This window comes from Cyprinus carpio, chromosome A3, assembly GCF_018340385.1.
Source record: "Cyprinus carpio isolate SPL01 chromosome A3, ASM1834038v1, whole genome shotgun sequence".
NCBI classification, from domain to species: domain Eukaryota; kingdom Metazoa; phylum Chordata; class Actinopteri; order Cypriniformes; family Cyprinidae; genus Cyprinus; species Cyprinus carpio.
This window is the reverse complement of record NC_056574.1, coordinates 23,285,915-23,298,374: the sequence shown is the minus strand read 5'-3', so window position 1 is coordinate 23,298,374 and position 12,460 is coordinate 23,285,915. Positions and strand designations below refer to the sequence as shown.

Sequence of the window (12,460 nt, the reverse complement as noted above, 5' to 3'; positions counted from 1 at the left end):
TCTTTTCTTTTGTTCTACTGTGGGTTGTTATTCTGTTATAAAAGAATTATATCTGCATGTTTATAAATAATAATAATAATAATAAAACTAAAGCCCCAAAAGCAACACCATTAAAAAACAGACGTTGAACATTAGACAAGGAGTGGAAAAGGGCTGATTTTAATTCATTTAAACGCAGTTACAGATACTGCAGCATGATTTTCTTTTCTGTTTTTAACTTTTTGTTTGTTTTTTTGTAAGAGCACTGTGAAGGAACACTGCCATCACTGAAAAGAATAGGGGTGAGTTTGCAAAAACATTAGGATTCAGTTTTTTTTTTTTTTTTTTTTGGGATGAACACAATGTCAGCATTTTTGTTAAAGTTAAACATTCACTTGTTCAAGCAACTGTGCCCAAAGGCTTCATTCTTATTGATCTTTACATTTTAACTTGATTCTTTCCACCATTTTAAAATGCCACACACACACAAAGAAAAAACCTGACTAGCATTTACACTCCCCTTTGATTTAAATACAAATTTTAGGGAATTAAATGTCAATACTTAAGCTTCCAAACAAACATTCAAAAAGAAAGAAGCAGACACTAACTCCTCCAAAACAAAACTGTAAAGAAAAGCAAAACACACTTGAAGCAACAATGCGAGTGGAAAAATGTATTTACAATGACAGAATTCACCTTAACCATGTGCTATGTATTCATTTGCAGGTGTAACCTGACAGCATCCAAGCCCATTCTGATGTTCATTAATATTCCATTTGCATTTACACTATATTATGTCGGTAACATAAAACAGTTCAGCCTATGGCCTTTTGCCCCCCAATAAAATTATGCAGGATCTAAATAAGAATTATATCATCAATACTCATTAACACACAACAGTGTACTGTAAATGCGATCAGTAAAGTGGGCATTTGTAAACCTTTCAGCCCCAAACACAAACCCACCCCACCCCTAACAGATTGAAACACACAAAAAGCACAAAACATTTAACTCTCCAAACATAACATTTGCGTGAATTAAATAAGATGCACAGGTTTAAATACTCCGATATCTAACCACCTCTGACAGGTGACTAACAGCTGTCTGACAAATGAGCAATTCATTCAGAAATCAAGGGAAACATTACCAAATCAGAATGTGCCTGTGCCAAATGGGACGTTGTGATTGGTGGATTAAGCTGTAGGTGAGTTGACTGAACATTGGAAGGGTTTGCGACAATACAGTGAGAGTAAGCTGCTAGTGCTTGATGGGACGTGAGGAGTAACAGGGAGAGCGATTCAAATTCTCAGCAGTTACAATATCACACAAGACCACTCTCACTCATGCTCTTTTTGTAACTCAATACGCACCACCATCTTAAAACACGTGTTTTGCTTGTCCACTGTTTTGGATACTCTTTACCCCCTACTGTCTCCCCCCCAACCCTCCCCCCCTCAACCCTTTATCAGCAGTTCCTCCTTCACTGCACGGCTTGTTCGTTGGCAGTGCTGCCCGAGTCTTGAGGCTTCATAACATCAGGAAGCTCAGGAGGGCTGGAGAAGGCCTCTATTCTTAGAGACTCAAAAGCATCATCTGTGGAAAGTGGAGAAAAAAAAAAAAAAAAAAAAAACAGACACGGCCTGCAAATTCAGATCACCAAATATCAAATAGCGGCATAGAAAGCAAGCGACTGAAACAAGAGCTCACCACTGATGCGAAAAGCCAGTCCTACTGTGGCCGGAGCCTGAGGCCTGGCTGTCTGGTTTGTGAACCCAGAGTCTCCAAGAGTCTTACTATCTTCTAACAGCATGTCATCCTGCGGGACATGAAGAGATTGTTTAATAAAGTGCATAAAATACTCAAAATCACTTCGACTCTAACTAGTCCACAACAGCTTAATTTTGATTTGTGTGGTCCTTCATTAATTGGTCATTCTTGTTGTGCAGTACATGATCCCACTGTTATGGTCTTAATACATAGGTAAAAGTATTAAACTCACATTTTTTTAAAGAATGAAAAACTACTAGTTTGTAGAATTTTATCTTCATTTTTTTTCTTTTCTATAATGTTTAATGTAGGATGTGTTTAAAACAAAAAATGTGTTCCTGCGCATGCTGTTTAAAGTAATTAGTTTGTTTTTCACTTTCCATTCTGGTTAATCCTGAAAATGAATCTTGTAAATCTATGAGTTAATAAACCCCTTAGATATAATTTGTGGGTTTTCTTATCTTAAGGGGTTTGAGCTTGTATTAGCAAAGGATTTGATTAGTTCTGGGATGTTTTGTGGTTTATTAGTTTGTGTTAGACACACTAACATTACCATTCTAAAAGTTTAAAGACTCTTATGTTCACCAAGGCTGCATTTATTTAATCAACAATACAGTACAAACAGTTATATTTTGAAATATTAATACAATTTAAAGAACTTTTCTATTTTAAAATATTCTCAAATGTAGTTTATTATTGTCAGGGCAAGGCTGAGTTTTATACTCCAGTCTTCAGTGTCACATGATCCTTCAACTATGCTGATTTGCTGCTCAAGAAACATTTCTCATAATTAAAAATGTTGAACACAGTTGAGCTACTTGATATTTCTGTGGAAACTGATACATTTTTTTTACCAGGATTCCTTGAATAATATAGCTCAAAAAGAGCCGCGCTTATTTGAAATAGAAATCTTTTGTAACATTCTATTTTTTTTTATTGTCACTTTTGAACAATTTCATGCATCCTTGCTAAATAAAAGTATTCATTTCTTTTTAAAATTCTTACCAACTCCAAATTTTGTAACATTATTCGGAATGCTTTTATTTAACAGGAATGACCCAACCACATACAACCTTCAGGATATACTAAAAGAAGTGTAACATGTAATCATTTATATATCAATTAATAATCGTCATCATCACAACTTTCTTTGCTGACCTTATAAAGTCTCTGATCCTCTGGCGCTCGCTTTAGGATGCCCTCCACAATCCGCTTCAGCTCGTAGACTGTGGTAGACTCCTTAGCATCTGTGAAGATGGTTGTCTTGTGACGTCTGATCATCAAAAAGACATCCTGAAAAAACAACAAAGAGTCAGATATATTTAACGTTCAATCCCATCTTATCAACACTTCTTGATCTATACTAAGTTCAACCCTCCACAACCTCAACTCGGGGCTCATTCAAACCTTACAGAACATTTCATGTCCTTCACACAACACAATGAAATATAAATAAAATAGTAATGATAAATGATAACAAACAACTAACTAAAATAACTCGACTCCAAAGCGGTGTTTGTTGTAACTCACAGGTGGAAGAACCACTGGCTTTTTAAATAAAATAACGAAGACAAGAGCAGATGGTGAGCAGCTGAAACAAGTCACAGCTACACAGCTCTCGATACTGATGAAACACTGACAGCTGCGTTCAGTTGTTGTTGACTTAGTTACTAGCAACTCTTAGGAAATCCAGCGCGTTTCTGTGCTAGCCAGCATTGCGAGGGGCTGAAAATCCAATGATACTAACCGTAAACGCGACTAAACGAAGTGTAACGACGCCGGGTTATTACAAGTTATCTTTTAAAAATGGACGTGCAAACTGGAGCTAGCAGCTAACGTTACGACAGGACAGAAACATGCAGCGACCAATCTGCGCTCGACAGACTTTTTACATTTATTGTGTGGATCGATTAAATGACTAGATGAGCAATCTAAGAAGGCACAGCCCAGAATGATCAATGACCGGACCGTTCCTGCATTATGTAGCTGTCATCCAATCAACATCGCGATAAACAGCCCCGTCTCGGCTACACATAGCTCATATACAAATAAAGAAAACAAACCGTTTGCTCATCTGTTTTTAATATTGGTTGACCAGACCGGTCGTCGAGCGCGATGAACTCCCAATCTAATTAGTAACACAAGTGAATGGGGCGGATTTAGAAGGGAATGTTAGCCGGGCTGCTAAAAATATTGCGAAACAAAGAGGACTGTGTAAAGGCTGCGTTAACACGCGCTAGCCACTTCAGCCAGCAGCGAGCTTGCTCATAGTGCTTCACAATTATATTTTCAAACTACAAAACGAATAAAAAACGTTTGATCTAGGTTTCATTCGCTTCCTCACTCACCATTTCTCTACGAGTGTTTCGCTGACTTCTTCCACTATCCCACGCTGCACTGCGGAAATCAAAGCGCTCGAGCCAGTCCTCCACAATCCCAGATGTCTTTGCGCGAGCGGCGTGAACTCTTTTCTCTGCCGGAGACGGTCGCGCCCTAGTGGCCTCACATCACTCAACACTTGTTGCTCAGGCACAAACCTTTTTAATGTAAGTTTAATGTACAGTTTTTCTGTTTAAAAAATTGTATTTATTTATGGTGTAGCATTAACAATTGTTTTCATTTGGATTAGTGGAATAGCCACATACTTAGCTATTTAGTGTACATTCTAGAAGATATCTGGAACTGTGTCTTGCAAATACAAATGGATATAAAACACACAAAGACATGACAACAACAGGAGTATAAAAAGTTTATTCTGAGCAAGACCTTGATGGAATAAACTGATGTTGAGTCAACATTATAAAAGGTTTATTTGGAAAAAAACAAAACAAAAACAACATGCACACTTCATTTCAGACCCCCACAATTGCCTGCAACTCACAGGAGTATTTGTGGATTTATTAATATTAGATTATCTTTTGCCGGCTCAATCTGGTCAAAACAGTTATTTATAAAATCTACATATGACCAAAGAAAAGCATGTATTTTCCCACTCTGTTCCAAGCAGTTAATTTCACAGTACTACTCTCTTTAATACCTTTAATGGTATGTATTCACAATGCTGCAAACGATTTCAATATGAAAATCACAAATAGCATCTCAGACTGGGTTTTTATGACTTTAATGGCTCATTATTTTTCATCCTTCGTCTTTACTGAGCTTCTTTCATCACTGGACCTTCAGCTTGAAGCATAGACTGTATAAAAACAGGTTTGAAGTCACATGCCGGTTACAATAGACACACTAGCAACCGAGGAAGCAAAAAACCCTGTTGGTTTAGTGGCAGCATTTTTTTATTTTTATTTATTTATAAAATTTAGTGACAAGGTACAGCAATATTACTACACAGTAATAACACACAACTGTTTATTCACACTTAGCCTACCTGTTTTTTCACTTTATGAAACAACAATGCAGTCCGCTGATTCTCCTGTGTTAGCAGAAGTTGAATTATAATGACCACAGATGTGAAGGAAATGCAGATAGACAGGCAAACAGATTTGGATATGAGATGATCATACTCACGGAATATTCGTTTCAGTGCCTCAATTTCTTTTAAAGGGTTTGGTTTCTGGTGTATTTTGCAAGGTCATCTTCACTGAGCTTGATTTGGACAGAAGCTAAACACTCCAATTTAATAACATACTTTATGCATACACTACTATTCAAAAGTCTGAGGTCATTAGGATTTTCCTTGGAAGAAATTAAGCAATATTAAAATGATTTCAGAAGGATCATGTGACACTGAAGACTGAATAGCTGCTGCTGAAAATTCAGCTTTGCCATCACAGAGATACATTACAGTTAAAAACCTATTTTGAATTGTAATAATATTTAACAATATTACTGTTTTTACTGTATGTGTGATTAAAAAAAATAAGCCTTGGTGAACATTAGATACTTCTTTCAAAAACATAAAAATCTTGAATTATTATTTTGTACATAAATGTGCAGAATCTTTACTGCATTTGTCCATATCTGTACAAAATTACTAATAACAGAGCAATTCCAGTGCTGATTCTTGACATAATCATAACCAATAGTTGCCAGTGTGAACAAAGCAGTTGCAAAATCACAATACATACTGGCTGCTCTCTTGGCGATGTATAAAGTTTAGTTCCCTCACTGCAATGAAGGGACAGAGGTCTGTGTTTGGTTTCTGGATGCACACTGCAGTTGAAGCGCAGCACGCTGAAAGGCAAATGAACATACCAACTGTCTGGATACTTCTTCAGCAGACCTTCCACCATACTGTAAAGAAACCATGCCACAAATGTTTCAAAATAACTCTGTGCTTTGTAAAATTGTGATTTATTTCCAACAACTGGGTAATTAAACTTACTCAACAATGTGGTATTGTGTGTGAGGTTCAAGCTGTGAAGCCTGGTGATGCCGAGAGACGAGGGACATTTCCTTTATCATCAGAATATTACTGAGTGCTCTGTTAACCTTGACAAAAAAATGCAAAAAGGGAAAATGTTAAAGATTAAACTGTATTGAGACATTTCAATAAAATAAAAATGTACAATTATAAATAATTAAACCTGTACTAATTGCTCTGACATTACCCAGTTCTGACCTGAATCTCTCTAGCACCCCAAGGTGTGAGAAATCCCAGAGGAAAACCATATCTGGAAATGGCATCACACATAAGCAGGGCAATGAAATCAGAATTTGGCTTTTCTGATGGAAAGATTTCAATCCACTTGGTGTAATAATCACAGATGACCACGATGTGGCTATAGGGGCCTTTGCTTTCTTGAAATGGCCCTGTTACATCTATACTCAGCCACTGCCATCTCTCCGTCACCTAGAAAGTGGAAACATTATGATAAAAGAAGATCAGAAGTTATGGGTCACATTAAGTTAAGCCACATTTTAAATGACATTTCACTTTCATAACTATTATGGCTACTATTTTATGTCTTCACAAAGAAATCCCTGCTGTTAAAGAGGACTAAAAAGGACAAATCTGTAAAAGGCATACCCTGATAAACTGAGCGTTGGGATTTTCAGGTGTTTCAAGAGGTGCATCATCATAAGAGATATCATTTCTGGGATCCTACATGTACATATAAAGAATTAAAAAAAAAAAAACAGCGCTAAACACCATACATCATCAGCCTCCGAAAGCTTCATCCAGTAAAAGCTCTGTGAAAAATTGAGTGTAATATGTACAAGTGACAAGAGAAAAGGACTTATTTGGCAGAAAATTGTTATAGGCTAAAAAACACATTACCGTGGTGTTTCTGGTGCTGACACTGGGGTTGGTTTTGGTTTGATAGGAACAACTGGCTTACAATTCTGAAACACACAAATAAACCAATAGTGGGTTTCAAAATAATAATAAAAGATGAAAAGACTTACCAATCGGGCTTTAAAACAGTGGTTCTCAATTGGTTGATCTGATGACCCAGATTTTACACTGTCCCAGTAGAGCAGGGATACCTTCTTGAAGTACCCCCTCCAATAATTTAACAGTGCATTTGCACGTTCACCGTTCTCTGATGTTAGTTAATGGTGTCATTACAAGTTTTCTTTCATTTTAAAATTATTTTAAGTTTCAAATTATTAGCTTTATATTAAACCTTTATATCAACTTTATATGCAATTCTCTCACAAACTCCAGTTTGGGAAACCCTGCAACAGAGCACGAAAATGATTCTATCCGAACACAAAAATTAATATATAATAAAAATATTTCATTTTTTAATATTACCATAAATTGCATCATGTATATACAAAATAATGAACATTACAAAAGTTGAAAGGAAAGCCAATAATTCTTGATGTAAAGAACCACTGCTTTCTGGAAATGTATTAACTAGAATCTTTCTACATACCAGAGATCGTCTCTTGACGGCTGCTACCTGTGTGAAAGACACCAAAATAAAAACTGTTCATGAAAAGGACATTTGGACTATACCAGCAATGCAAAAAAAAAAAAAACCATCACGTTACGTTTGCATACCATTTTACAGACATACACAAACTGTTTTGACTTGCCTTCGACTGCAGATGTTTTGGGAAATTAAAGATAGTAGGGACAGCATTTCTGCGCAATCATTTGTGACTGCCTACTTGTTCAAAGCAGTCCTTTTCAAAATGATCCGAGCACAGGACTGAGTTTCCAGGGGCCACCAGTTCTGCCATCTCATCCGACGGAGCCACTCTCTCACTCTCAAGAGATTCTGGAGGATGGACACAGAAATAAACACAAACACACACACATACACGTACACAAGTGTGTGAATGTATGCATGACAAAGACATAACAGTGTTGGACAAATATGCGTGTATTTAAATATAAGCGATTCGGGGGAGATGTTTGGAGGTTTGTTTGAAACTTTACGAATGATGGCAGATTGAACACTGGGAGTACTGTCACCTAATGGACACTTCTAATAATCTCCGTTGCGATGGGCCCCATTTTCCTCCTTTGCTGAGAGCTGTATGTTCTGCTTATTTGCACATCTCTCTGACGCTCCTTATTTCCCAGCTCTGATTACAGTAGAAACAAACAGTACTGGTGATAAAGAATGTACCCAGCAGTGCTTCAACAACACACCATTGCTTCAGTTAAACAGTTAAACTTGCACATTTGCTTTGTAATTATTGAGTTGGTACTTCTGCCTACGGCTCGCATGACCTTTCCAATGCTACCAGGACCGGCCCAAGCCTTTATGGGGCCCTAAGCAGAATTTTATCTGGGGGCCCCTCAGTGCTGCCAATATGACTGATTATTGTTAATGCATGATTATTTGCACACTATAAATCTGACACACCCATTTTTTTTTTATTTGTTATAGCTGTGTTGCTTACATCACACCATTTTTTTGTTTATTTTTTTACCCTTCTATGATTTTTAATTGTAACGGTAGCAAACTCACAGGAGTGTTCAGGTGTTAATTTGCACTTTAACATTCAAAGTTTTACAGTAGTGAGTGGCCTACTTAATGTAAAAAGTAGCTAAATAAACCAGATGACGATGCATTTACAGAACAGAATGTTATTTATTTTGACAACTTAAATTATTAAACACAGCAACAAGTCATGTATAAAGAAATAACTCTTAATCTTTAACTAGCTAATTTTTGCATTTAAAATGTTGGAATATCATAGCAAAGACCCTAAAGGTAGGCCAAGGTAAATAATGTTAAACTGTTATCAGTACCAAGCTTATGAAAACAACAACAACAATGCCTTTTAGCCACTATTTATCTATAGTGCACATTTTTAAAACACTTAAAATATACTGAAGCCTTTAGATTATTTAATATTGAGCTGTCCTCTTGGAGGATGGGGCCCTGAGCAGCCGTTTAGTTCGCTTATGTCTTGGGCCGGTGTGTACCGACGAAACATGCTACCAATCAGATTGTGCTACCAAAAATATATTTGCATTGTTTTAAGGGTAATGTAAGAGCCATTATGTCTATTGTAATTCTGTTTTCTGTTCACCGAACCCCCAACTGCTCCCCGGGCGCCGCAGCATAAATTGCTGTTGTGGCTGCTTTTTAATGTGGCCTTTGATTCATTGGTTCATCAGAATGTTGCAACTAGTGAGCACATATGATTTTCACAACGTTGTTATGTATGGATTTTGTAAAGTCTGTATTGAAAAGAAAAACGATAAGGAAGAACAGTTTTTCTTCCTTTCATTTTGACACTCCATCCTCCAGTCCAGTTAGTGGCAGCGATGCGCCAAAAGGTGGCTCGCCAACATTACAAGAATAAGACGACGACAACAACGCAACCCAGTATATGAGAGACTGAGGTGAAATGCAACTTTAAAGATGATGTTTATTAAGGAGGAGAGTGAGGACACGTGTGATCCAGAGCCATGCACAATAGATAATAAGCACCAAGAAGGTTTGTGTCCATTTTTGATTATTGTTATTATTATTTAATTGTTGTGGAACATGAATGCAACCAGTTAGAGCTAATCTGATGAAGCAGGTAAATGACTACAAAATGCATGAATCAGTTTTTCCTGTTTGGGTTGATTTTCACTAATTTATTGTTGTCTTTCAGGCCTCGTGGAAGTGAAAGAGGAAAGTCCAATTCTGAATGAAGTGGAGGAGAAGAATCAGCATCATCTCACTGGAGAAAAATCATTGACTTGCTCCCAAACTGAAAACAATTTCTCACAAAGCGGCACTCAATCAAGAGTCAAAAAGCCTTTCACCTGCTCTCTGTGTGGAAAACATTGTGCCCATAAAGGTCACCTTAACGATCACATGTTAACTCACACCGGAGAGAAGCCATTCGCTTGCCCTCAGTGTGGAAGGAGATTCTCCCGCAGAAGAAAACTTAATGATCACATACTAATTCACAATGAAGAGAAGCCTTTCGTCTGTCCTCAGTGTGGAAAGAGGTACAAACGTAACGAACACTTTCAAATTCACTTACTAGGTCACGATAGAGGCAAACCCTTCACCTGCTCTCAATGTGGAAAGAGTTTCAGTTATAAACGAAGCTTTAATGATCACATCAAAATTCACACTGGAGAGCGTCTGCACACGTGCCTTCAGTGTGGAAAGAGTTTCCTGAATAAAGGACACCTTAAGGAACACACAAAAATCCACAGCGGAGAGCGACCTTTCGCCTGCTCTCAGTGTGGAAAGAGCTTCATCAGTAAACAGAACGTTACATCTCACATGAGAATTCATACTGAAGAGAAGCCTTTTAAATGCCTTCAGTGTGGAAAGGGTTTTGCGTGGGCAAGCTGTCTGAAAACCCATATGCGCCACTCTCACTCTGAAGAAAGGGAGTTTACCTGTGAGCACTGCAATAAAACCTTTGTTTTAGAGTCATACCTAAAGAGACACTTGAAAATTCATCAAAACGAGAAACCTTTTGTCTGTTCGTTTTGCGGGAAAAGTTTTTTATGGCTTCTGTGTTTTAAAGCACACCAGAAAATACATGAGGGTGTGAAAACCCATGTCTGCTCAGAGTGTGGGAGAGCCTTTACTACAGCCGATTATTTGACAAAACACCAAAAAGTCCATACGGGAGAACGGCCGTACATGTGCTTATATTGTGGAAAGAGTTTCAGTAAGAAAGCAAACCTGGGAGAACATGTAAGACTGCATACTGGAGAGAAGCCGTACACCTGCGCTCAGTGTGGATGCAGCTTCACCTCAGCAAAAGGTTTAAGTTATCACAGAGAAAAGCAGTGTTCCCAAAGTGTGCCAAATTCATGCTCAGTTGAAATCCAGGTAGTGTCAGATATGCCCAAAGATTGCATTTCTACCAAAAAAGCAATTACATCTACAACATTTAGTGGCGAATAAGCTCTCATTCAATGTAAATGGCAGAAGAAAGTTTGTGCATCTAGTACTTTATTGTTAAAGAAAACTTAAGGTAAAGAATGAAATCAGAAAACCAAGGGAGTGAGAGTGGAGTCTGGAAAACTGTACATTTTTTATAATACATAAATGTAAATGTAGATGTTATGTAGCTCCGCCTCATTGTCTTCTGTCTTCCCACTGCGTGAAGGTATGGGTCGTACGAATTTATGAATGAACCGCTCGTTTTAAATTTTTAACAAATGTCAGTTGACATCTGCTTCTAACATTACAATGCAAGTGATAACTTCTGTTAACTCTACAATAAGTACATCCACTTCAGTTACTTTTCAACAGTGATGCTGTAGAGCTACTGCAGAAACAGAAGTTCAAAGAAAAAAATCTAAAGATGGTTGTGCACTTGTTTCTCTGACACATAAGGTCTAGAGATATAAAATATATTTAGGAAGGGCCAAGCATAAACAGTATGCATGCCTAGAGGAATACATTAAAAAACAAGCATTTTTGTGCTTAATTTATTTTATTTATTTATTTTTTTTAAATAAATTTTATTCCAAAGAAAAATTGTCCTGGTCAAAAATATATACAAACTTTGCTGATGATTCAATCAAATTCAAAGACCCTGAATAGAAAATAATATACTAAGCATTTAAATTAGATTCTAAAGCATTTAAATAATAAAAATAATGAAACATGCAATTTAAATGCGACTTTCTTTTTGTATACTTTCATTTTGTTCCTTTTAACAGTTTTTCTTTTTCTTCTCTTTTGGTGCTACTCTTTCATGGAAGTAAATATAAAAATTAATGTATTTACAAAATATGATTACTCATACTCTTTGGCATGTTACACAGAATTACTCGTGTTTGTAAATGTTTAATGTACTGTAATAAAAACTATTAAATGAAGGGTATCTTGTGTCTGGTTCATGCTAACAGTAGGTGGCGGTAGTGCGCTGTTTAAGTTTGCCAGCCTTTCACTTGCCCTCATTGTGAAAAGATTCATAAATAAATCTCAAGACGAAACTCACGCGAGAATTCACATTAAAGAAGAGCCCTATTTGTGTAATCAGTGTGGAAAGAGTTTCACAAGGGCAAGCAGTCTCAAATATCATCTATAATCATCTAGATAAACATTACATTATAAAAGGCCAAATACAATTATATTTTGTTTTTTTTACACTATGTAATATTCTGTTTATCAAAACCAATAAGTCTTGCCTTGACTGATGGCAAAAGCGTACAACACACACATCAGAAATTCATTCATCTTAAATTATTGCGGCTTTGAGGTTATGTACAGTTTGGCAGGTTATTTTACATTCATTTTATGCATGCAAATTAATAAAGTGATGAATGGAAATTGTGCACTTCAATTAAGTGTAGATTTTTTGTAATAGCTACAAA

At 36.8% G+C, this 12,460-nt stretch overlaps 2 protein-coding genes across 2 annotated transcripts; one reads left to right on the top strand and one right to left on the bottom strand.

The window, feature by feature from the left end:
- Positions 1–136: 136 nt before the first annotated feature.
- Positions 137–4,248, bottom strand: LOC109113793 (elongin-B-like). Its single transcript, XM_042724903.1, has 4 exons — positions 4,095–4,248; positions 2,905–3,039; positions 1,687–1,795; positions 137–1,572 (listed from the first exon to the last, which is right to left on the bottom strand). The coding sequence occupies exons 1-4, from the start codon at positions 4,095–4,097 to the stop codon at positions 1,460–1,462; spliced, it is 360 nt and encodes a 119-aa protein (XP_042580837.1). The 5' UTR covers positions 4,098–4,248; the 3' UTR covers positions 137–1,459.
- A 5,221-nt stretch (positions 4,249–9,469) lies between these two features.
- LOC109048716 (gastrula zinc finger protein XlCGF57.1-like) lies at positions 9,470–11,951 on the top strand. The gene is made up of 2 exons (XM_019066377.2): positions 9,470–9,615; positions 9,778–11,951. The coding sequence occupies exons 1-2, from the start codon at positions 9,540–9,542 to the stop codon at positions 11,037–11,039; spliced, it is 1,338 nt and encodes a 445-aa protein (XP_018921922.1). The 5' UTR covers positions 9,470–9,539; the 3' UTR covers positions 11,040–11,951.
- The last annotated feature ends 509 nt before the right edge of the window (positions 11,952–12,460 follow it).